Source organism: Narcine bancroftii, chromosome 13 (assembly GCF_036971445.1).
Source record: "Narcine bancroftii isolate sNarBan1 chromosome 13, sNarBan1.hap1, whole genome shotgun sequence".
Taxonomy (NCBI): Eukaryota; Metazoa; Chordata; class Chondrichthyes; order Torpediniformes; family Narcinidae; genus Narcine; species Narcine bancroftii.
In genome coordinates, this window is record NC_091481.1 from 59,580,329 (window position 1) to 59,600,226 (window position 19,898).

The 19,898-nt window shown below is 47.7% G+C and overlaps 1 protein-coding gene across 1 annotated transcript; it reads right to left on the reverse strand.

Annotated features, from left to right (window-relative positions):
• Window positions 1-370: 370 nt before the first annotated feature.
• Window positions 371-18,046, reverse strand: LOC138748047 (uncharacterized). Its single transcript, XM_069907744.1, has 6 exons — window positions 17,895-18,046; window positions 16,337-16,465; window positions 16,207-16,281; window positions 6,389-6,525; window positions 3,729-3,863; window positions 371-1,418 (listed from the first exon to the last, which is right to left on the reverse strand). The coding sequence occupies exons 1-6, from the start codon at window positions 18,044-18,046 to the stop codon at window positions 1,363-1,365; spliced, it is 684 nt and encodes a 227-aa protein (XP_069763845.1). The 3' UTR covers window positions 371-1,362.
• Between the last annotated feature and the right edge of the window lie 1,852 nt (window positions 18,047-19,898).

Consider the following 19,898-nt stretch of genomic DNA (forward strand, 5'->3'; position numbering starts at 1 on the left):
TGGAGGTACCAGGGATGCATCTACGCAAAATAGCAGAGGTGGGCAATTCATCAAAGTAAACACCGATGAGGAGGTCTTGCAAGACCTGGCCCTGGTGGCCGCCATGCTATATAAATTGAGAACGAACACTAGGATGAAGAAGGAGGACGAGTGTCCCGAGCATAGAAGAAATGGTGTACGTCCAGGATAGTGGCAGTGGTGCTCAGCGGGCGAGCATTTAAATGGCACCCCTCTGTTCAAGTGACACTCCCACCCCATTCAAATGGATCACCTCCATTCAAGTTATGACCCCCACCCGTTCAAGTGGTGCTCCCCCATTCGTGGCCCCACCCTTGTACAAATGGCACCCCCCCTCATTCAAGTGACGCCCAAGGCACCTGCCATGCCTGCCATATCCTCAATATGCCCCTGGGAGGAGCCCAGAGGCAGTGGTTATAGCTTTGGGAGGTGGAGAGACGGCTAGAGGGAGAAACCTTTGGGAAAGGGTAGGTGGGAAAGAAGAGTTAGAGAGAAATAAATAAAGTGCAGGAGGAGGTAGAGATGGAAACTGTGGAATCAGAGGTGGGGAGGGGTGGTTACCTAAAAATTTGTACGTTTTTAGACCATCCAGGAAGAATACTTTTCTACTTTACTTTTTGCCTCATCCTGGTAGTGGCCCAGGACAGATACATCACTGTCAGAACGAAATAAAGCACGAATGTCTGCAGACACTGTGATTCAAGTAACGACGATGCTGGAGAAACTCAGCAGGTCAGAGAATTCCATAGAGCAAAGATACAGGTAAATTACAGGTTTGAGGCCTTCATCAAGGTCTGACCAAAATGCAGCAGAATGAGGCGCCTGCCTACATTTTGCTCGTACCTTGATGAAGGGCTCAAGCCTGAAAGGTTGGTGATGTATCTTTATTTTTGCTCCATAAAGTACCCTGTTTGACCTGCTGAGTTTCTCCAGCGTTGAGTTTTCATGGTTGGCCACGGAGAGCTCAAGATAAGACCCAAACACTGAGCGCAGGTGATAGGCGAAGCTCTCACTGACGTAGAGGAGGCCACCCCTGGTATCTGCAGATGGTTCACAATGTGGCCACAGTATGCTGGTGGTGGAGGGAATGAATGTTGAGCGTGGTACATCAGTGTGGGCTGCTTTGACTTGGTTGGGACTGAGTTTCTTGAGAGTGATTAGCTCTACACAAGAGGGGAGCATTTCCATTACATTCTTGACTTGTGCCGTACAGTTAACAGAAGATGTCTTGGACTGTTAGGAATGGAATTGCTCACTTCAGAACTCTGGCACTTCTAGCCACAGAACTGGCATTGTATTTCTGACAAATGGCCTCCAGATTGGCGGTGATGGGAAGGTCAAAGGTCACTGCTTCAACACTCCTGTTGCAAAAGCCCAGATGAGGATGGGAAGGTAGAGAACTGAAATTCAAGTGGGACAAAGAAAAGGCGTGAAAAATACTCGCAGGGAAAACAAAGAATATCACAAAGTGTGCTGGGATTTGGAGGGGGTATGGACAAGACTATTAATTTTTAATTTTTAAATAAACTTAGACGTACAACACAGTAACAGGCCCTGTCGGCCCACGAGCCCGTGCCACCCAATTACACCCAACCCCCGGTACGTTTTGAAGGGTGGGAGGAAACTGGAGCCATTTGGGAAGACCCATGAATCACAGGGAGAAACTCCTTACAGACAGTCCGGGATTCGAACCCCAATCCCAATTGCTGGTGCTGTAAAGATGTTGCACTAACTGCAACCCCAATGTTGACTGCCAGTCACAGAAAGAGAGAATTGTCAACATTGTGGTTCAGGAGGAAGAGGGTTATATGTTCGTGTAATATGTTGGGTATAATATGTTGGTGTAATATGTTGGGTGTAATATGTTGGTGTAATATGTTGGGTGTAATATGCTGGTGTAATACATTGGTTATAATATGTTGGTGTAATATGTTGGGTGCAATATGCTGGTGTAATACATTGGGTGTAATATGTTGGTGTAATATGTTGGGTGTAATATGCTGGTGTAATACATTGGGTGTAATACATTGGGTGTAATATGCTGGTATAATATGTTGGGTGTAATACATTGGGTGCAATATGTTGGTGTAATACGTTTGTTGAAATAAACATAATCAAATGGTAAGAATGAAAGGGTATGGTATCTTTGAATGTGGAGAAATTAGAAGCACATCCTGGGATATTAAAAATAATCAGAGCATCGGATCTGATTGTAACTTCAGCTCCGTACTTCTGTCTATTCTTGGCAACCATTCAGCTTTTTGATTATCCAAGAGGACATTGGATGAAACATATCAGATCGCGAGGTTCTTGGTGCAGATGTGGAGAGGCTGTTACCTCTTGTGGCAGAATCTAGAATTGGAGGGGGGGGAGGTTACTGTTTAAAAAGCATGGTTATTTCCAGGTGGACCCCACTTCACGAATACTCACATTGCTCATTCGCTTTGACGAAGAAACCTGTGTTCCCTTTTGTGAAGGGATTTTGGCTTTTACGAAAACGTGCGGTGAAAGCACCAAGTCATTATCGAGGCTGTGCGCACAGCTCCTTCCCCGGGAACTATGGTGAGATGTCAATAGATGACCCTCTTCCTCTCTCTCTCTCCTTCATCCCGGTCTCCTGCACCTTCCACCACCAAAGACTCAGCCTAACCACATTGTACATATATTATTTTACGTTATAGGCTGTGGATTTATCAGACCATTCCTGCTTTTAATAAATGTTAATGTTATTTTAGATTTTAAGTGTTATTTGGTATGATTTGCTGGGGTATTTTTTTGGGTCTGGGAATGCTTAAATTTTTTCCCATAGAAATCAATGCTAATTGCTTCATTTTATGCCATTTCATCTTACGAAAGATTCCGTAGGAATGCTCTAGATTCATAAAGTGGGGTAAACCTGTATTTAAAACAAAATTGAGGCAAAATTTTTTCAGTGGTGAGTCTTTTGAACTCTCCTTCTCAAAGGGTAGCAGAAACAGAGTTTATGAATTTATTTGATTCTCGATAAGCAAGGGTGTGGAAGATTATTGCATGAAGATGGAAGTGTGGAGTTGAAGTTACAGACATGATCATGTTGGCGAGGGAATAAAAGAGGGACTCCTAATTGCATATTTTCCTGAGCTTTTATTTTCTGCATTAACCTTATCAAGTTCTTTCTGTAAATCCACATGTAGCACAGGCCTATAAGAGTGGTAGAGAGGATTACTGGTGTCTCCTCCCCCCTCCCTCCCCAATCGACATGATCTACTGGGATCGTTATCTGAAGAGGGTGCAGAAAACCACTGAGGGCCCCTTCCACCCCGCACACAGAATCTTTCAGGTGCTCCTGTTGGGAAAGGGATACAGAAGTATCCGAGCCAGCACCACCAGGTTGAGGAACAGCTTCTCCCCACGGGCAGTGAGAATGCTGAATGACCTAAGGAACTGCTCTCACTGACCCTCCGAGACCCTTATGTTCACAAAACAATATTTATTTATTTGTATATATGAATATTTGACCTGCATATGTATTGTTTGTCTGTAGGTGTGTTATGCCTGATTGTGTGTCTGCGTGGTTTGCAACGAGGACCAGAGAACACGGTTTTGTCAGGGTTGCACTTGTACAATCGGATGACAATAAACTTGATTGTCACCAGTTCTCCTTTATGCACAGCACAAAAATCACATTTACTTTTCCAGATTACCATGATTTTAAAAAAAATTATACTTGCCTAAAACGTCACCTAATACCATGATCTTGGAAGCTAAGCAGGCTCCAGCCTGGTCAGTACTTGGATGGGAGACTGCTCTGGAACGGCAGGTGCTGTAGGTTTCCGCCCTGGACAAAGTGGTGACTCTATGTCTGCCTCATGGGAGACAACATTTAAAGAATTTCATAAATGTTACATTCTAAATGTTGTATTACATGACAATAATGGAACCTTTGCCCCAGTGGTTCTCAATCTTTTTCTTTCCACTCTCGTACCACTTTAAGTAATCCTTATGCCATTGATGCTCTGTGATTAGTAGGGGATTGCTTAAGATGGGATGTGTGGAAAGAAAAAGTTTGAAAACCACTGTTTTAATCATACCAAATTAACCCGTTATGTGCACGGTTTCAGAACTTCAAAGGAAATGGGCCAAAGACAATTTTTCTCAAGCAAAATATTTCTGTAACAATTGGGTCTAGAGCAGTGATTCTCAACCTTCCCTTCCCACTCATATACCACCTTAAGCAATCCCTTACTAATCACAGAGCACCAATGGCATAAAGATTACTTAAAGTGGTACGAGAGTGGAAAAAAAAGATTGAGAACCACTGCTTTGCTTTTAGTAATAGCTCCTGACATTTTCTCAACAATGGATCTCAAATGAAAGCCCCTTTTACACAGCCTCTTCAAGGCGGGAATATTGTGCCTTTATGTCGCCACACTGTTCTGTGTAAAAGGTATGAACACAGAGTAGGGAGTGAGGTGGTGGTGGGGGGTCATTGTGGTCCTGCCTTTCATCCAGCATTTGCAAATTGACGTCTGTGTAAAAATGGCAAGCCGTCAGGATGGGAAAGAGTGTTGTGTTACGCGTTCCTCTTTTGCTTGCGGAAAGCTGGCATGCTTTGTAAAATGACACATTGCGCTGGCGTTATTTGGTTCAGTGTAAACAAGCAGAGTTGTCTTAATGATGGGTCTTCTTTACAGCAGTATTGAGGACCTCTGTGTAAAAAGGGCCGAATTGACCTCCTTCACATGCCCCCCCTTTCTTGAATATTGTATTCACTGTTTCTCAACCTAATTGAACCCAATTGTCCCCAGTCAACAGAATTTCATAAAATTAAAAACCATGCAAAAGCGATCTCTCGACTCATTTCTTTAAAGTCCCCACAGTGAAGTTCATCACAGCCCAGAAAACAAACATTTGCCCAGTATTATTATTCTGGTGACGGTGACTTTCCTAAGTTCTTCCCTTCCCTTCAATTCCCGAAGGAGGAAATTGCAAAGGCTCTGACCGTTATTTTTCCATCCACCCTTGTTATAGGAGTGGTGCCAAATTATTAGAGTTGTACGGTTCTCTGAACAGGGAGGATGGGATAATCTGAGTAAGTAGGGAACAGTTGGTTTAATATAAATTCTGGACAGTTCATTAATCATAACATTAAAATATTAGAAATAGAGTCAGTAATAGGACATTCAACCCATTATGTCAGCTCTTCTATTCATGGCTGGATCTTTTACATCACCATCACTTTCCTGAACTAACCCTATATCCCTGAATTCACTTAATATCCAAAATACTATCAATCACCTTCTTGATTTTTCTTAGCAGCTTGGTCTGATCTGGGGACGCCCCCAAGCGTAAAGCCCTAAAAAAAGGTACTGGAGACAGCCCAGACCATCACAGTCAAACCCCTCCCTCCCCGCTCCCGCCATCAAGGGAATGCTGCCATCGGAGAGGATTGGCGGTGACGGGAAGGTCAAAGGTCACTGCTTCAACACTCCTGCCTATAACATAAAGGATCCGCGCCGCCCGGCACACGCTCTGTTCTCGCTGCTGCCATCAGGAAAGAGGTGTCGGTGCCACAAGACTCGCACCTACTAGGTTCAGGAACAGCTGCTCCCCCTCCACCATCAGACTCCTCAACGACAAACTCAATAAGGGACTCATTTACGGACTCTTGTGCACTTTATTGATTTTTTCTCTCTCTTTGCACTGCACAGTCAGTTTGTTTACATTTCTATTTGAGTTGAGTACATTTTTTTTTGGAGTCCCAATAAGTGGTAATTCTGCCTGGCTCTCAGGGAAAAAGAATCTCAGTGTTGTATGCGATGTCATGTATGTACTCTGACGATAAACCTGAAATCTGAATGGACAATGCATTATTTTGAGATGTTGAATCTTGGATACACCAGCCAGGGAAATCTTTTACCTCTAACATATCTGTTGTCTTACTGGAATCCAGTGCAGGACAATATAAACTTTAATTTTGAAAGCTGCATACAGGGACTAAATGGGGATTTGCTCAGGAAGGTCAGATTAAATAGACCAGCCATTCTCAACCTTTTGTGGCTATGTCCCCTCTTAGGACTCAAGGTTTATGGGCTCCCTTCCCTGTGAAGCAGTCAAGTTTAATTGGTTTCTTCTGTGCTTCTACTGACTACATAAAAAAATATATTTTTATGATTTAATCTGTGGACCTCCTTAAATGTGCTGTGTCCCCCCCTCCCTGTTGAGAATGCCTACTGTAGACAACGTTTGTTGGGCTCTTCATCAAGTCATGATGTTGAATATATTCCTAGGACTGTAGAAGAATGAGGGGAGCTTTGATAGAGGTGTTTAAAATTATGAGGGGGACACACAGAATTAATGTATTAATGTGGGTTTTTTTCCACTGAGGTACAATTCATGGTGGTGGGCACGTCTCTCCATCCGTCACGATCTCCGACATTCTGATTTGTGGTTGTTGCCTCCCCTGTTCTCCTTCGGTGAAGGCTCCATCTTTGAGCTGAGACTGTAGTCGATGTTGAGTTCATGATTCTACAAGGGGAAAAAATACTGAGGTGGTTTCCCATCACCTTCTTCAGTTGCAGGGTCCACATTGGACGGGTCACCCTTGACGTTGATCTGCAGTTTCATCCGCCCAGTGTTTTTAGTTTCACCACCATGAAATACAAACCAGAGGTCATGGGTTAAGGGTGAAAGGGGAAAGGTTTAGAGGGAACTTCTCCACACAAAGAGTGGTGGGAGTGTGGGATGAGCTGCCAGCTGAAGGGGTAGTGTGCGCTCAATTTTAACATCGAAGAAGAATTTGGCCAGGTACACGGATGGGAGGGGTATGGAGGGATAGGGACTGGGTGCCGGTCTGTGGGATTAAACAGAGTAATAGTTTGGCACAAACTAGAGGGGCTGAAGGGCCTGTTTCTATGCTCTAATGTTCTATGGTTGATTGTGATTGGTCCAGAGGAGATGTACAAAGATGAGGAAAGATGGATCGGTTAGCATTCCCAGGAGTTCCCCTTTCCTTTCTTTACTGATAAGGGATTGACAAGCCATCAGGCATCCCACTGCAGAATGCAGCCCCAGGGTGCAAGGAAATAAAATACTCATTAGTTACGCCAGCCTTGCACCGATGCTGACATCTTGGATCACTGAGAGAGGACCCCACTGACACTCAATCTTGACTGTTTATCAAAGGCACCCGCATTGTGAACCATCTCAAAGGATGCTCCACACTTTTCTCCTTATCAATAAGGAAACAGAAGACAGGGACCCTACCCAATCTTACTCTGGGATTTTCTACAGGAAACACATGGAAATGAGCTGGCATTATTGTCTGCTACTGTACAATTTAAAAGGGCACAATGTCAGCTCCTCTATCTGTACAAGACATGCCATGCAGCAGGGGATAACTCATATGTCAAATACAGAAGTGAAATAAAAGCTACATTCCCAGTTAAGGAATAATGCATCTCTGTTACATCTGTATTGGGAGAATGCAGGTGCTGAATGGCTTTTCATATTTCCAGAATATGCCAGGTACAAGGAGGCAATTCGAAGATTTGAGTTCTCACTGCCATTTTCTGATCGCCTGAAAGGACCAGGAACGACCACACCCTCCACAGTAGTGGAGAGAAGTGAAGAGCACCAAGTTCCTTATAGTTCACTTGGCTTCCGACCTGTCGTGCACACACAACATCTCCTCCCTTTTCAGGAAGGCCCAATGCTTCCTGAGAAGACTGAAGTGGGCAAGGCTACCGGCCAAACTTCTACAGGAGCTCTATTGAGGGCGTCCTGGCTGGCTGCATCACGGTGTGGGCACGGTTGCTGCAGAGAAATGGATAGGAGGTCAATCCACAGGCCTTAAGAGTGGCAGAGAGGATTGCTGGCATCTCCCTCTCCCATATCGACATGCTCGACCTGGATCATTGTCCCAGATCAAAATCCCAGTGCAAAATCATCGAGGACCCCTTCCACCCCACACATACCATCGTTCAGCTGCTCCCATTAGGGAAGAGATACAGGAGTATCAGAGCTAGGCTGAGGATTTGCTTCTTCCCAGAGGCAGTGAGAATGCTGAACGACCAACAGAACTAAACATCCGAAACTCTCATATCCATGAAGAAATATTTATTTATTTACTTGTACCTATTAATACTTGTCCTGCATATGTATTGTTTGTCTGTTCATGTGTTATGTCTGGTTAGTGTGTCTGCGTGTTTTTCACCGAGGCCGGAGAATGCTCTTTCGTTGAGTTGTACTTGTACAATCAGATGACAATTGGCTTTACTTGACATTTTCAGCTTGCAAAAAAGGGAAACAGGAAAGTCTGCAGATGCTGTGATTGTAATAAAAACACAAAAGTGCTGGAGGAACCCAGCTGGCCTCGCAGTGTCCATAGGAGGTAATGATTTATGACCGACATTTTGGGCCTGAGTCCTTCTTCAAGGTATCAAAGTACAGTTCACAAAATATGCTGTGTGCATCTCTGCTTAAATTCAAGAAATGTGACCACCAACGCCCAGAAGGATATTGGCCAGTTCGTCTTCTCAACCCCATGGTGATTTGGGGCTGGGAAGGTGGGATGGACTCAGTGCTTGCCTTCAGAATAGCTTCCTGCTATTTTTTAACTCTGAGAGATCAAATTAGGATTTGACGCAATATGTCACGTCATTCAGCTGTTCTCAAGCTTCTTTTGGCCATGGGCTCCTTAGAGCTTTATTCAAAGTCTATGGGACCCCCTTTCTTGCAGTCAGGTTTAGATCATAATATTCAGGTGCCTTGCCCGTTTGGCGTGGGCGATCATGTCTCTCCATCCATCACGATCTCAGACCCTCTGATTTGTGGTTGTCGCCTCCCCTGTTCTCCTTCGGTGAAGGCTCCATCTTTGAGCTAAGACCGTAGTCGATGTTGAGTTCATGATTACACAAGGGGAAAAAATACTGAGGTGGTTTCCTATCACCTTCTTCAGTTGCAGGGTCCACACTGGACGGGTCACCCTGGGCGTTGATCCGCAGATTCATCTGCCCAGTGTTTTTAGTTTCACCACCATGTATTCCAATTTGTAGGATCTGCTTGTAAAAACCATCCACCAGCTGCAATCCATGGCCTCATGTGACCCTGATTGGGAGGCTAAACAGGCCCTACACCTTGCCCAAGGGTGACCCGCAGGGTATTGGACGGAAGGAGCGTCTAACACCTCCTTCTGCTGAGCAATTGCGCAGCACCGACACCAAAAGAACATAGGAGCAGAAGTAGGCCAGTCAGCCCATCAAGTCCACTCTGCATCCCCTTGTGAGCTGATCCATTCTCCCACTCAGCCCCACTCCCTGCCTTCTCCTAACCTTTGATAACCTTGCTATTCAGATCTCTACCTCAAATGTACCCAATGGCCTGGCCTCCACAGCCGCCCATGGTAGAAAATCCCAGGTTCACTGCCCTCTGGCTAACAGAATTCCTCCGCATCTCTATTTTAAATGGGCGCCCTTTAATCCTGAAGTTCTGCCCTCTTGTCTAGACTCCCCCACCATGGGAAACAACTTTGCCACATCTACTCAGCCCAGCCTTCTAACATTCGACATGCTTCCAGGACGTACCCTCTCATTCTTCTGAACTCCAAGGAGCACAGTCCAAGAGCTAATTAGTCATATGCTAATCCCTTCAATCCAGGAATCGCTCTTGTAAATCTTCTCTGAACCCTTTCGAAAGCCAGGGGAAACACCACAGGCTGCAGATGCTGTGATTGTAGTAAACACAGCAAAATGCTGGAGAAACTCAGCCGGCCTTTTCAGCATCTATAGGAGACAAAGATCTATTGCTGACATTTCGGGCCTGAGCCCTTCTTCAAGGAAGAATCAAGAAACGCAGAAGCAGGATGTATCAGAATGTCTCAGAATTCAATGGGGGAGGAATCCAGACCAACAAAAGGTGTTAATTGGATGAGATAAGGGAATTTATCATGTCTGTTGAAAGGAGACAGGGAATGGAGATATGACGGGGGGAAGCAGGGGATGGGGGAGGTGGGGTTAAATGAAAGCCAGAGAAGTTGGAGGGTGCCCAGTCAGAAAATGAGGTGCTGTTCCTTCAATTTGTGGGTGGTCTCACTTTGGCAGTACATGAGACCATGGACAGACAGGTTGCGAAGGGAATGGGGTGGAGAATTGAAATGAGTTGCCACTGGGAGATCCACTCCATTGTGGCGGACAGAGATGAGGTGCTCAACAAAGTGACCTTCTCAGTCTGCGCCCAGTTTCTCTGATGTAGAGGAGACCACAGCAGGAGCATCAGATGCAGTAGGTGACCCCAGCAGATTCACGAGTGAAATGTTGCTTCACTTGGAAGGACTGTTTGGGGCCTGAGTGGTGGTGAGGGAGGAGGTGTGGGGCGCAAGGGGTAGGAAGGAGTGGACAAGGGAGTCACGGAGGGAGCGGTCCCTGTGGAAGGCAGGGGGGGAGAGGGGAATACGTTTCTAGTGGAAGGATCGTGTATTAGGTGATGGAAATGGTGGGGGGAGGGGGATGTGTTGGATGCAGAGATTGGTGGGTAGTAGGTGAGGACAAGAGGAATCCTGTCCTTGTTGCACATGGGGACAGAGGGGACCAGGGCAGCTGTGCAGGTAATGGAGGATGTGTGGGTGAGCGCCGAGTTGAAAACCACGTTGTTTGAAGAAGGAGGGCATCTCTGATCATCTGGTATGGAATTCCTCATCCTGGGTGGAGATGCGACATAGAGGAATTGAGAGAACGGAACGGAATCCTTACAGAGGCAGGGTGGGAAGAGGTGTAGTTGAGATAGCTGTGGGAATTGGTGGATTCATAGAAGATGTCTGTCGAGAGTTTTCCTCCTGAGATGGAGGGCAGAGAGATCGAGGAGCACATCCTTTCTCCAATAGGAGTCCAAGATTGAACCCGGCCCCAAGTCAATGCTTGATAAATCCTCACCATCACATCCATGCTCTTATATCCTGTTCATCAAGACATGAATGGTTGGTTCCTTCTGTACTTCTCTCCTGATCACATTATAAGCATAAAAAATATTTCATGATTTCAGTCCGTGGCCTCCTTAAATGTGCTTTGGCCCACAGAGAGGCTGTATGGCCCCCTGTTGAGAATGGCTGATCTTGAACGATTCTGTTGCAAGCCTCCAATCAAATGCTTTAACCTGACCTGAAACTCACACTAGACTCAATATTATAAAATTATCAGTCTATTCTTGATAAATCCAATTTGACTCATTCCTTAAAACATTAAATAAGAACATAGAATATAAAAGACATTGGAGCAGAAACAGGCTATTCAGCCCACTGATTCTGCCCCACCATTCAATCGCGAGCTGATCCATTGGCATGCAATCTTGATGATCGCTGCTGCTCTCTGACGCCGGCGATTTTCTCGGTGGTTGGGAGGGTTTTGCCTGTGATGTGTGGGCCATGCGCACTACCTTTTGCAGGACGTTCCACTTAGAGGTAATGGTGGCCCAATATGATGCAGCCGGTCAGCCCACTTTGCCCTGCACATCTGCAGACATTGGTCAACGTCGTCGATGTCATACCAAACCTCCGCAAACACCTGAGAAAGCAGGGACGTGGACGTGCTTTCTTCACAATGCCGTTCGTGCGTTGGGCCCAGGAAATTTCCTCTGAGATCGGAATTTAAATGTGCTCACCCTCTCCACCTCTGATCCCCCAATGATCACTGAATCACTGGATTTTCCCTCCACAATCAGCTCCTTGGTTTTGGTGACATTGAGTGTGAGATTGTTGGTGCACTGTTCGGCCAAGTTTCCAATCTCCCTCCTGTACGCCCACTACCGTGGCTTTATTGGCAAATTTGTAGATGGCCTTATTGTCACACCAAGCCACACAGACAGAGGTGTATAGCGAGTCGAGAAGGGGCTAAGAACTCTGCCCTGTGTTGCTCTGGTACTGATGGAGGTTGTAGAGAAGTTCTTACCAATCTTCACTGATTGTGGTCTGGAGATTAGGAAATCCAAGATTCAATTACACAGTGCCCTATGCCTGTTTGCTCAGTTTTGAGGGGACGATGATATTGAATGTCGAACTGTAGTCCTATGAAGAACATCCTAATGTGTGCATCCCAGTGTTCTGTGTAGAGCCAATGAGATAGCTTCTGCTGTAGACCTGTTGCTACGTTAGGAAAATTGGAATGGATCCATGTCACTGCCCCTATAATTACTATTGCAAAGTGAAGTGCCAGTTGATGAAGTAGACAAAGACGATGTGGTCAAACAATAATCATGGCTTTTATTATCAGAAACTCATGGTACAATAATGAAAGACAATAGGTGCATACACAGTTATATCCAAGGGGAGTGTCCTTTACAGTAGAGATAATGTACAGCCAATGTTAGTACAGCAAGGCTCGCCAGAGGGGAGACAGGCAGCTTGGCAGACATTCACCACAGTCGCCACCCCCCCCCGGCAGAAGAAGGGTTAAAATCAAAAGGACAGCTGCTAGGAAAGACTGAAGCAAGCGATACATGGATACCATGTTTGGCCTTGAGATACTCTAACAGCCAAAATACGCCAGTATCTAGCAAGCAATCGAAATATAATGAGATGTTTTATGAATATGTCAGCTTATCAGGTTGTTTACAAATTCTGGTGCTTCGTCTCAAAACAGGTGGCTCCTTTCCAACCTTGGGAACTGGTACAGGTCCTAGGTCTGTAGTGTGGGAAGGACTGGCTTCTGGACCCGTTCCAGAATCGCCAGCGTGAGGCAGTGGAGCCTCAGCATGGCCATCTGAAAGCTTACTAGAGATCATGGGCTGGGGGGGGTGGTGGGGGGGGGGTGAGAGTCCAACCTCTCAGGCTCACTCTGAGTAGGGGTGCGAGGAAGGGGCGAACCAGGCAAGACCAGATCTCTTAGGGGTACAGTGTCAGTACTCCCGTCTGGGAATTTAACATGAGCGTAGTTGGGGTAGGTATGCAATAGCTGAACTGGTTGGACTAGGGGGTTTAATAACACAAAGCTTAATAACAAAAACACTGGACAGATATATGGGATAGCGCAATGCACAGAAATGCTGGAGAAACGTAACAGGTCATACAGCATCTACAGGGAGCGAAGAGTAACCAATGTTTCGGGCCTGACCCCGTTTGTCAAGATACGAGCAGGCAGGCAGTTGAATTAAAAAGGAGGGGAGGGAGGACAGGAGAAGAGGAAAGAAGAGGCAGGGGAAGGAACACAGGCAAGAGGTGGGAGGGCAGTACAGGGAACAGCGATTCACTGGTAGGGTGCTGTGCTGATGGCTGGCCCCGGCCTCCTGGCTCCGCCCCCACCTGGCCACATATAACCCTGGTTTCCCGCCTAAATCCAGAACCCTTCCGAAGACTACTGTTGAACTCTACCCTTAGTTATGAAAGCTAATAAAAGCGTTTGTTCTCCCACCAGTCATGAGAGCTTTTATTCACGCTACCGGCAGAAGAGAAGTGACTGGGAGAGAGGGTAGCTCTCTGAATGGAGAAGATAAATGGGTAGAATACATGAGTTTAAATTAGTGGTTTTCAAACTTTTTCTTCCCACCCACATCCCACCTTAAGCCATCCCTCACTAATCACAGAGCACTGATAGCATAGGATTACTTAAAGTGGGATGTGAGTGGAAAGAACGAGGTTGAGAACCACTGGTTTAGAGGGATACAGCCAAACGCAGGCGGAGGAGTCCAGAGTGGGTAGGGTATTTGGTCAGCATGGGGTGAATTGGGCCAAAGGGCCTATTTTCCCCCGCTGGGTGTCTCTAGTTACAACCTCAGAGCACTCCAGCTGATCTGTGAAATGGATTTCCCTTTCATAAATCCATTCTGCCCAGCCCAGTCTCCATTTACCACTTCCTTAAAGCAATAAATTCTTCATTTCCACCCCCCCATGCCGATATCAATTTTAGCTTCACGATTTTCTCTACACCCGCCCTCTCTCTCTCTCTCTCTCTCTCTCTCTCTCAAATAGGAACATGCACTGCCAACTTCTGACCTGTGGGAACCATTTTAGATATTATGGAATTTATGCAAAATGACCTTTTGTGTGCCCAGTGGAGAAGGCAGAAATCTGAAGCCAAACACAATCTGTTGCTAGAGCTTCAAGCATCCCATCTATCTCCCCAACCTGCCCTGCAACGAGTCACATTCAGGAGATTTGTAAATAATGTTAATTTGGCTTTCAACGACTGGGAATTCAAATCCTGTTCCAATAAAGCTACTAGATGGACCTGCATGTAACTGGTGTAAAATTTGTGCACAAAACAGCCCCAGTGAAATTCACATGAAGGAAATGTTACACCAACTAGTGAGGAATGTGGGGGGGGGGGGGGGCGAAATGGAATTGAGCCCCTTTAAGGAGGGCTATCCAGCAGGGAGGGGGAGGAATGGAAGGAGCCCCTTTGAGGAGGGAGGGGAGGAATGGAAGGAGCCCCTTTGAGGAGGGAGGGGAGGAATGGAAGGAGCCCCTTAGAGGAGGGAGGGGAGGAATGGAAGGAGCCCCTTTGAGGAGGGAGGGGAGGAATGGAAGGAGCCCCTTTGAGGAGGGAGGGGAGGAATGGAAGGAGCCCCTTTGAGGAGGGAGGGGAGGAATGGAAGGAGCCCCTTTGAGGAGGGAGGGGAGGAATGGAAGGAGCCCCTTTGAGGAGGGAGGGGAGGAATGGAAGGAGCCCCCTTTGAGGAGGGAGGGGAGGAATGGAAGGAGCCCCTTTGAGGAGGGAGGGGAGGAATGCAAGGAGCCCCTTTGAGGAGGGAGGGGAGGAATGCAAGGAGCCCTTTGAGGAGGGAGGGGAGGAATGCAAGGAACCCCTTTAAGGAGGGCCATCCTGCGGCGAAGGCGTACGGCGCTGTCAAGCCACAGTCGGACGAGGAGGGCGTTGGCTTCAATTCTGATCATCGCGTTTATCCCGGACTCGAACTTCTAGCAGTTGGACTCATTTTCAAGGCTTCAGAGGTAAGGAGCCATTCCCGCGTTGATCGCTGCCTCCCCAAGGAGTCTTCCTTTTGGCCAGGGAACCCCCCCCCCCCCCCCCCCATAAAACTTGTGTTTGAAGAGGAGGGGGGGTTGGTGGGACTTGTTTTAAAGACCCTGTTGCCGAACCGAGGGACGGAGTCGCTTGGGCAAAGTGGACTGACAGCGAAGTGGTGGGTGGAGGGTCTGTGTTCACCGGGCGGACGGAGCCCGGATCCCGGGCGCAGCGTTGACATCGAGACCGGCCGATGTGACCTTTACGTCCAGGGCAGAGTCTGGGCACCGCGACTTCCCGGGGGTGGGAGGTCGGGGAGGGGGGGGGGGTGGGCAGAGAGAGACGAGACCCCGACGCCCCGTCCATTAAAAAAAATGTTTCTAGCAGCGTAGAAACGTGGTTCTGTCCGCTTGCCATGTTGACGGGACAGTCTAGATCCCCACACACCGCCTCGCTGCTGGGACGGGGGATGGGGGGGAGGGGGGTGGGGAGAAGGGGGGGCGGGGCGGCGACTCCGCTTTAGGCCAGATGTTTTCAATCAGTTTGGTGAGTTTGTTGAACCTGGGGGGGGGGGGGCAGAGGGAAAGGGGGGGGAAAGAGGGAAAGAGGGAAAGAAGATTTGGGACGTGGGGGGGGGGGGGAGAGAGGGGAAGAAGATTTGGGACGTGGGGGGGGGGAGAGAGGGGAAGAAGATTTGGGACGTGGGGGGGGGGGGAGAGAGGGGACGGATTTGTGGGGGGGGGGTAGAGAGGGGAGGGATTTGGGCCGGGGGTGAGAGAGGGGGAGGGATTTGGGCCAGGGAGGTGGGGGATTTGGGCCGGGGGGGGTAGAGAGGGGAGGGATTTGGGCCGGTGGGGTGGGTGGGGAGAGGGGAGGGATTTGGGCCGGTGGGGGGGGGGGAGAGGGGAAGGATTTGGGCCGGGGGGTGAGAGTGGGGAGGAATTTGGGCCAGGGAGGTGGGGAGAGGGGAGGGATTTGGGCCGGGGGGGGTAGAGAGGGGAGGGATTTGGGCCGGTGGGGGGGTGAGAGAGGGGAGGGATTTGGGCCGGGGGGTAGAGAGGGGAGGGATTTGGGCCGGGGGGGTAGAGAGGGGGAGGGATTTGGGCCGGTGGGGGGGTGAGAGAGGGGAGGGATTTGGGCCGGGGGGGTAGAGAGGGGAGGGATTTGGGCCGGGGGGGGTAGAGAGGGGAGGGATTTGGGACGGGGGGACATCCGCAGAGAGAGGGTCTGGTGGAACGCAGCTAACTTTGAGCCGTATTACCTCTGCGCTGCTTCGCTCCAGTCTATCCTGACCCCCGACAATCCGGCTGCTCTCCCGATAGCACCCAAATATCTGCTGTCAAGAGAGGAAGCCAAAGTCTCCGCCCCCAAATTCCTGCTGCAGATATCACTGTTGCTTTCGGTTCCTCATGGTCTCTGCAGTCACAGCTGTCGGCTGCTGGATGCTGGAGGAACTCAGCTGTCTCGCAGCGCCCATGGGAGCTAAAGATAATTTATTACTAAGGTTTTGGGCTTGAGTCCTTCAAGGTAGAAGCAGGAAGGTTTCAGAATAAGACTGGAGTCTGAGAGGGAAAGGTATTAATTGGAAATGATAAGAGGAGAGATGAGAATTGATTATGGCTCCATGAAAGGGGGGGGGGGGGAATAAGAATGAGGGTGGGGTCCAACAGAAACTGGTGGTCTATGTGAATCCCCTCTGGATGGAGCATGAGGTGTTCCTTCTGGCTGTGGGGTGGCCTCAGTCTGGCAGGGCATGAGATCATGGACAGGCATGTCAGCAGTGGGAATGGGAGGGGGGTGGAATTGAAATGGGTGAAGCTGTCCCACTGCTGTGGGTACACTGAGCCGCTTCTGCCTCGCTCCTGGATTTAGTTGGTACCTCTGTTGCATTTACTCCTCTGCCTGCTCCGTGCGCATCTCCCGTGCGAGCTACGCAGCTGGACGAGCGTTTCCTCCTTTTCCCCGGCCCCTACTTTAAAACGAACCACAGCGCCCAGTAGGTAAATGACCAGATCCTTGGCTTTCTTGGGGGGGGGGGGGTGGGAAAGAGGTGATCCGGGCGCAGATCCTTCTGGTAAAGAGGAGCAACGTTCCCAGTGGAAATGGTGAAGGGGATGCCTGATAAATGCGAGGAACTGCATGGAGCTGTGATCCTGTGTGTTAGAGGACCCTCGATGGGAGGAAAATCCGAGATGCAAATGCTTCTAAAATTCGAACCCCATTCGGGTGAGTGGCTCAAGGTGAGAGGATTTGAGGCAGTGGATGAACAAACAAGCAGGGTACAGGAAACGGCTCTTTGGCCCATGTGCATAACATGATGTTCAAATCAAACGAAAACTGCATTTGATAAATATCCTTTCAACTCTCTTCATATCCATCTGAAAACCTCTGAAATGGTAGTAGTATTCCACCTCGACCTCCAACAACTTATTCCAGACACGCAGCATTGTAAAATGCAGCTGCTCCCAGAGTCTGTGTCAGAACCAGTCGAATCAGTTCTTGACCCGTTTCTTTCCACTCCTGTCCCACTTTAAGTAATCCCTATGCCATCAGTGCTCTGTGATTAGTAAGGGATTGCTTCAGGTGGGATGTGGAGAATCACTGCTCTCGACCCAATTGTTACTGAAATATTTGGCTTGAGAAAAAAATTGCCATTCGCCTATCTCCTTTGGCGTTATGAAACCGTGCACATAACGAGTCAATTAGGTACAAATAGAACAGTGGTTTTCAAACTTTTTTCTTTCCACCACACACCACCTGAAGTAACCCCTTACTAATCACAGAGCACCAGTGGCATAGGGATTACTTAAAGTGGGATATGAGTTGGGGAAAAAAAAGTTGACTGCTGTAGATGTTCTCAATAGTCGGGAAAGTTTTGCTTGTGATATCCAGGCCATGTCCACTCCCTTTTGGAGAGCTACACACTCGGAGGCATTGGCGCTCCCATACCAGACTGTGATGCTATTGGTCAGCACATTTTCCATCATACCCCTGTAGAAATTTGCCAGGGTTTCCGATGCCGTACTGAACCACTGAAAACTCCTGTGGAAGTAGAGGCTGCTTTCTTCATTCACTATGCCATTCGCATGTGTTGGGTCCATTGGTACGTGGGTGGTTCTCACTGATGTCATTAAGCAGGGATGATTCACAAAGACTGGAGCATTTGTGTCATAAGGATGGGCCAGCATTTTTTTTTCCCTGGAGTTTAGGAGGCTGAGAGTGACCTTGAAATTTATAAAATTTATGATTCAGTCTTTATGGGAGTCTAAAACTAGATGTCAAAGTTAAAGAGAGAGGAAAGATTTGAAAGGAATCTGAGAAGCTACGTTTTCATGCAGGAGGTGGAAGATAAATGGAAAGAGCTGCCAGTGGCCGAGATGGGTGCAATTGCATCATTTAGATGTTTGAACAAGTACAATTGGAAAGATTTGGAGGGAATCTAGCTTGGGCAAACCACTTGGTCAACATGGATGAGTTGGGCCAAAGGCCTTCTCCCATGCTGTTCAACTGTCCATGTCTCTGTGATACTAGTGTCTGTGGTCAGAAGATGTTAAGTAAGTTAAAATCCAAGCAAGTGGCAAAAAAAAGCAGAAAATAAATAGGCTAAAAAATATGGGTTTAAAATTGGCGCACCTCATCGTTAGTTCACCAATTGTGCAGCACATGGTCTCAAGCAACCAGAAAATTAACTACCAATCCCTATAGGTGCCAGATACTGGGGGTTTTACTGTGTTGATTGTCTCTGGAGAGAGGTGTAGTGTCAACATTTCAAGTGCCTGACCACCTGAGTATTTCCAACACTTTTATGTTTATTTCCAATTTCCAACCTCTGCAGATTTTGCTTTTGCCTTGATACCCAATGAGGAGTGCCAGGTGTAACATTAAATGAAGATGACTCCAGTCTAGGGACGCACTGGAGGACTTGATGGGAGTTTTTGAGACCAAAATCTCCCCTGATATCTTGGCCAACCTTTCAACCAATGTCCACATGGAAATTGTCTTTATCTGTACTGTCATTGGTACCTCGTTGAGGTTGGGTTCTCCGATTCAGTTCAGATTTATTGTCAGAGTACGTGCGTGATGTCATGTACAACCCTGAGATTCTTTTTCCTGCAGGCGAGGCAGAATTACCAATTGATTGGCAATGCAAAAAAAAAAACTCAATGTAAACAAATAAAGAAATATCATCAAACTGCAATACAGAGAGTGGGGGGAAAAAATCTATTGCGAAAGTAAGAGCCCCTGATTGAGTTTGGTGTTGAGGAGCAGTACCACCCAAGCCCTAGGCTGAGCTTTAGTGAGGCCTCCCCTGACCTTGCCCCCCCACCACCCCATGGCCCCCACCCTCCATTGAATAGAATAGAGTGGAATTGCTCCATTTATTAGCCTTTGGGGGCAATGCCCTCACATATTTACTGCCGGGCACATGCTGGGAATACACCAGTTGATGTTTGGTTGTGGAATTGGTATTTGGCGACTGACTTGGCATGTAATTTATTACAATTTTCATTAAATGTAATAAATATTAAGCATTGATTAAAATTGTTTCTTGGCATCAACAGTTAGGCTACAACAATTTATTCACTTGTTTGGAAGCTTAGGGCTGTTTTGTGGGACCCTGCACTCGGAACAGTGGCTGTCGCTCTACCACGTCAAGCTGACTGACACGGCGCTGGGGGGCCCACCAGCGATGACTGAATCATTGAGTCAATGGGACAGAAGCGGGGGGAGAACCGAGAGCGGAAGGTGATCAGGGATCATGAGGGTATCAGTATCCGGGCCCCAGGACAGCCTGCTTCCGCTACACTGAAAAAGGCTGCAGGTTCCCGTCTTCCATCGCCAAGCACAGGTGAGCCTCCAGCGCCTGAAGTGCCGTGTCAGTCAGCCTGACGTGATGAGAGTGACAGGGTCCCGTACGACAGTCCAAAGCGCTGCTTCTTGCTTCGCAATAAA

Excerpts from the sequence above, each read along its gene's own strand:
- LOC138748047 (XM_069907744.1), bottom strand. The coding sequence starts at position 18,046 with ATGGACCCAACACATGCGAATGGCATAGTGAATGAAGAAAGCAGCCTC. Across the intron at positions 16,282-16,336 it reads ATGAGGAACCGAAAGCAACA|CAGATATTTGGGTGCTATCG; the intron begins GTGATATCTGCA and ends CTCTCTTGACAG. Across the intron at positions 1,419-3,728 it reads GGTATTAGGTGACGTTTTAG|TTCTCTACCTTCCCATCCTC; the intron begins GCAAGTATAATT and ends CTTGAATTTCAG.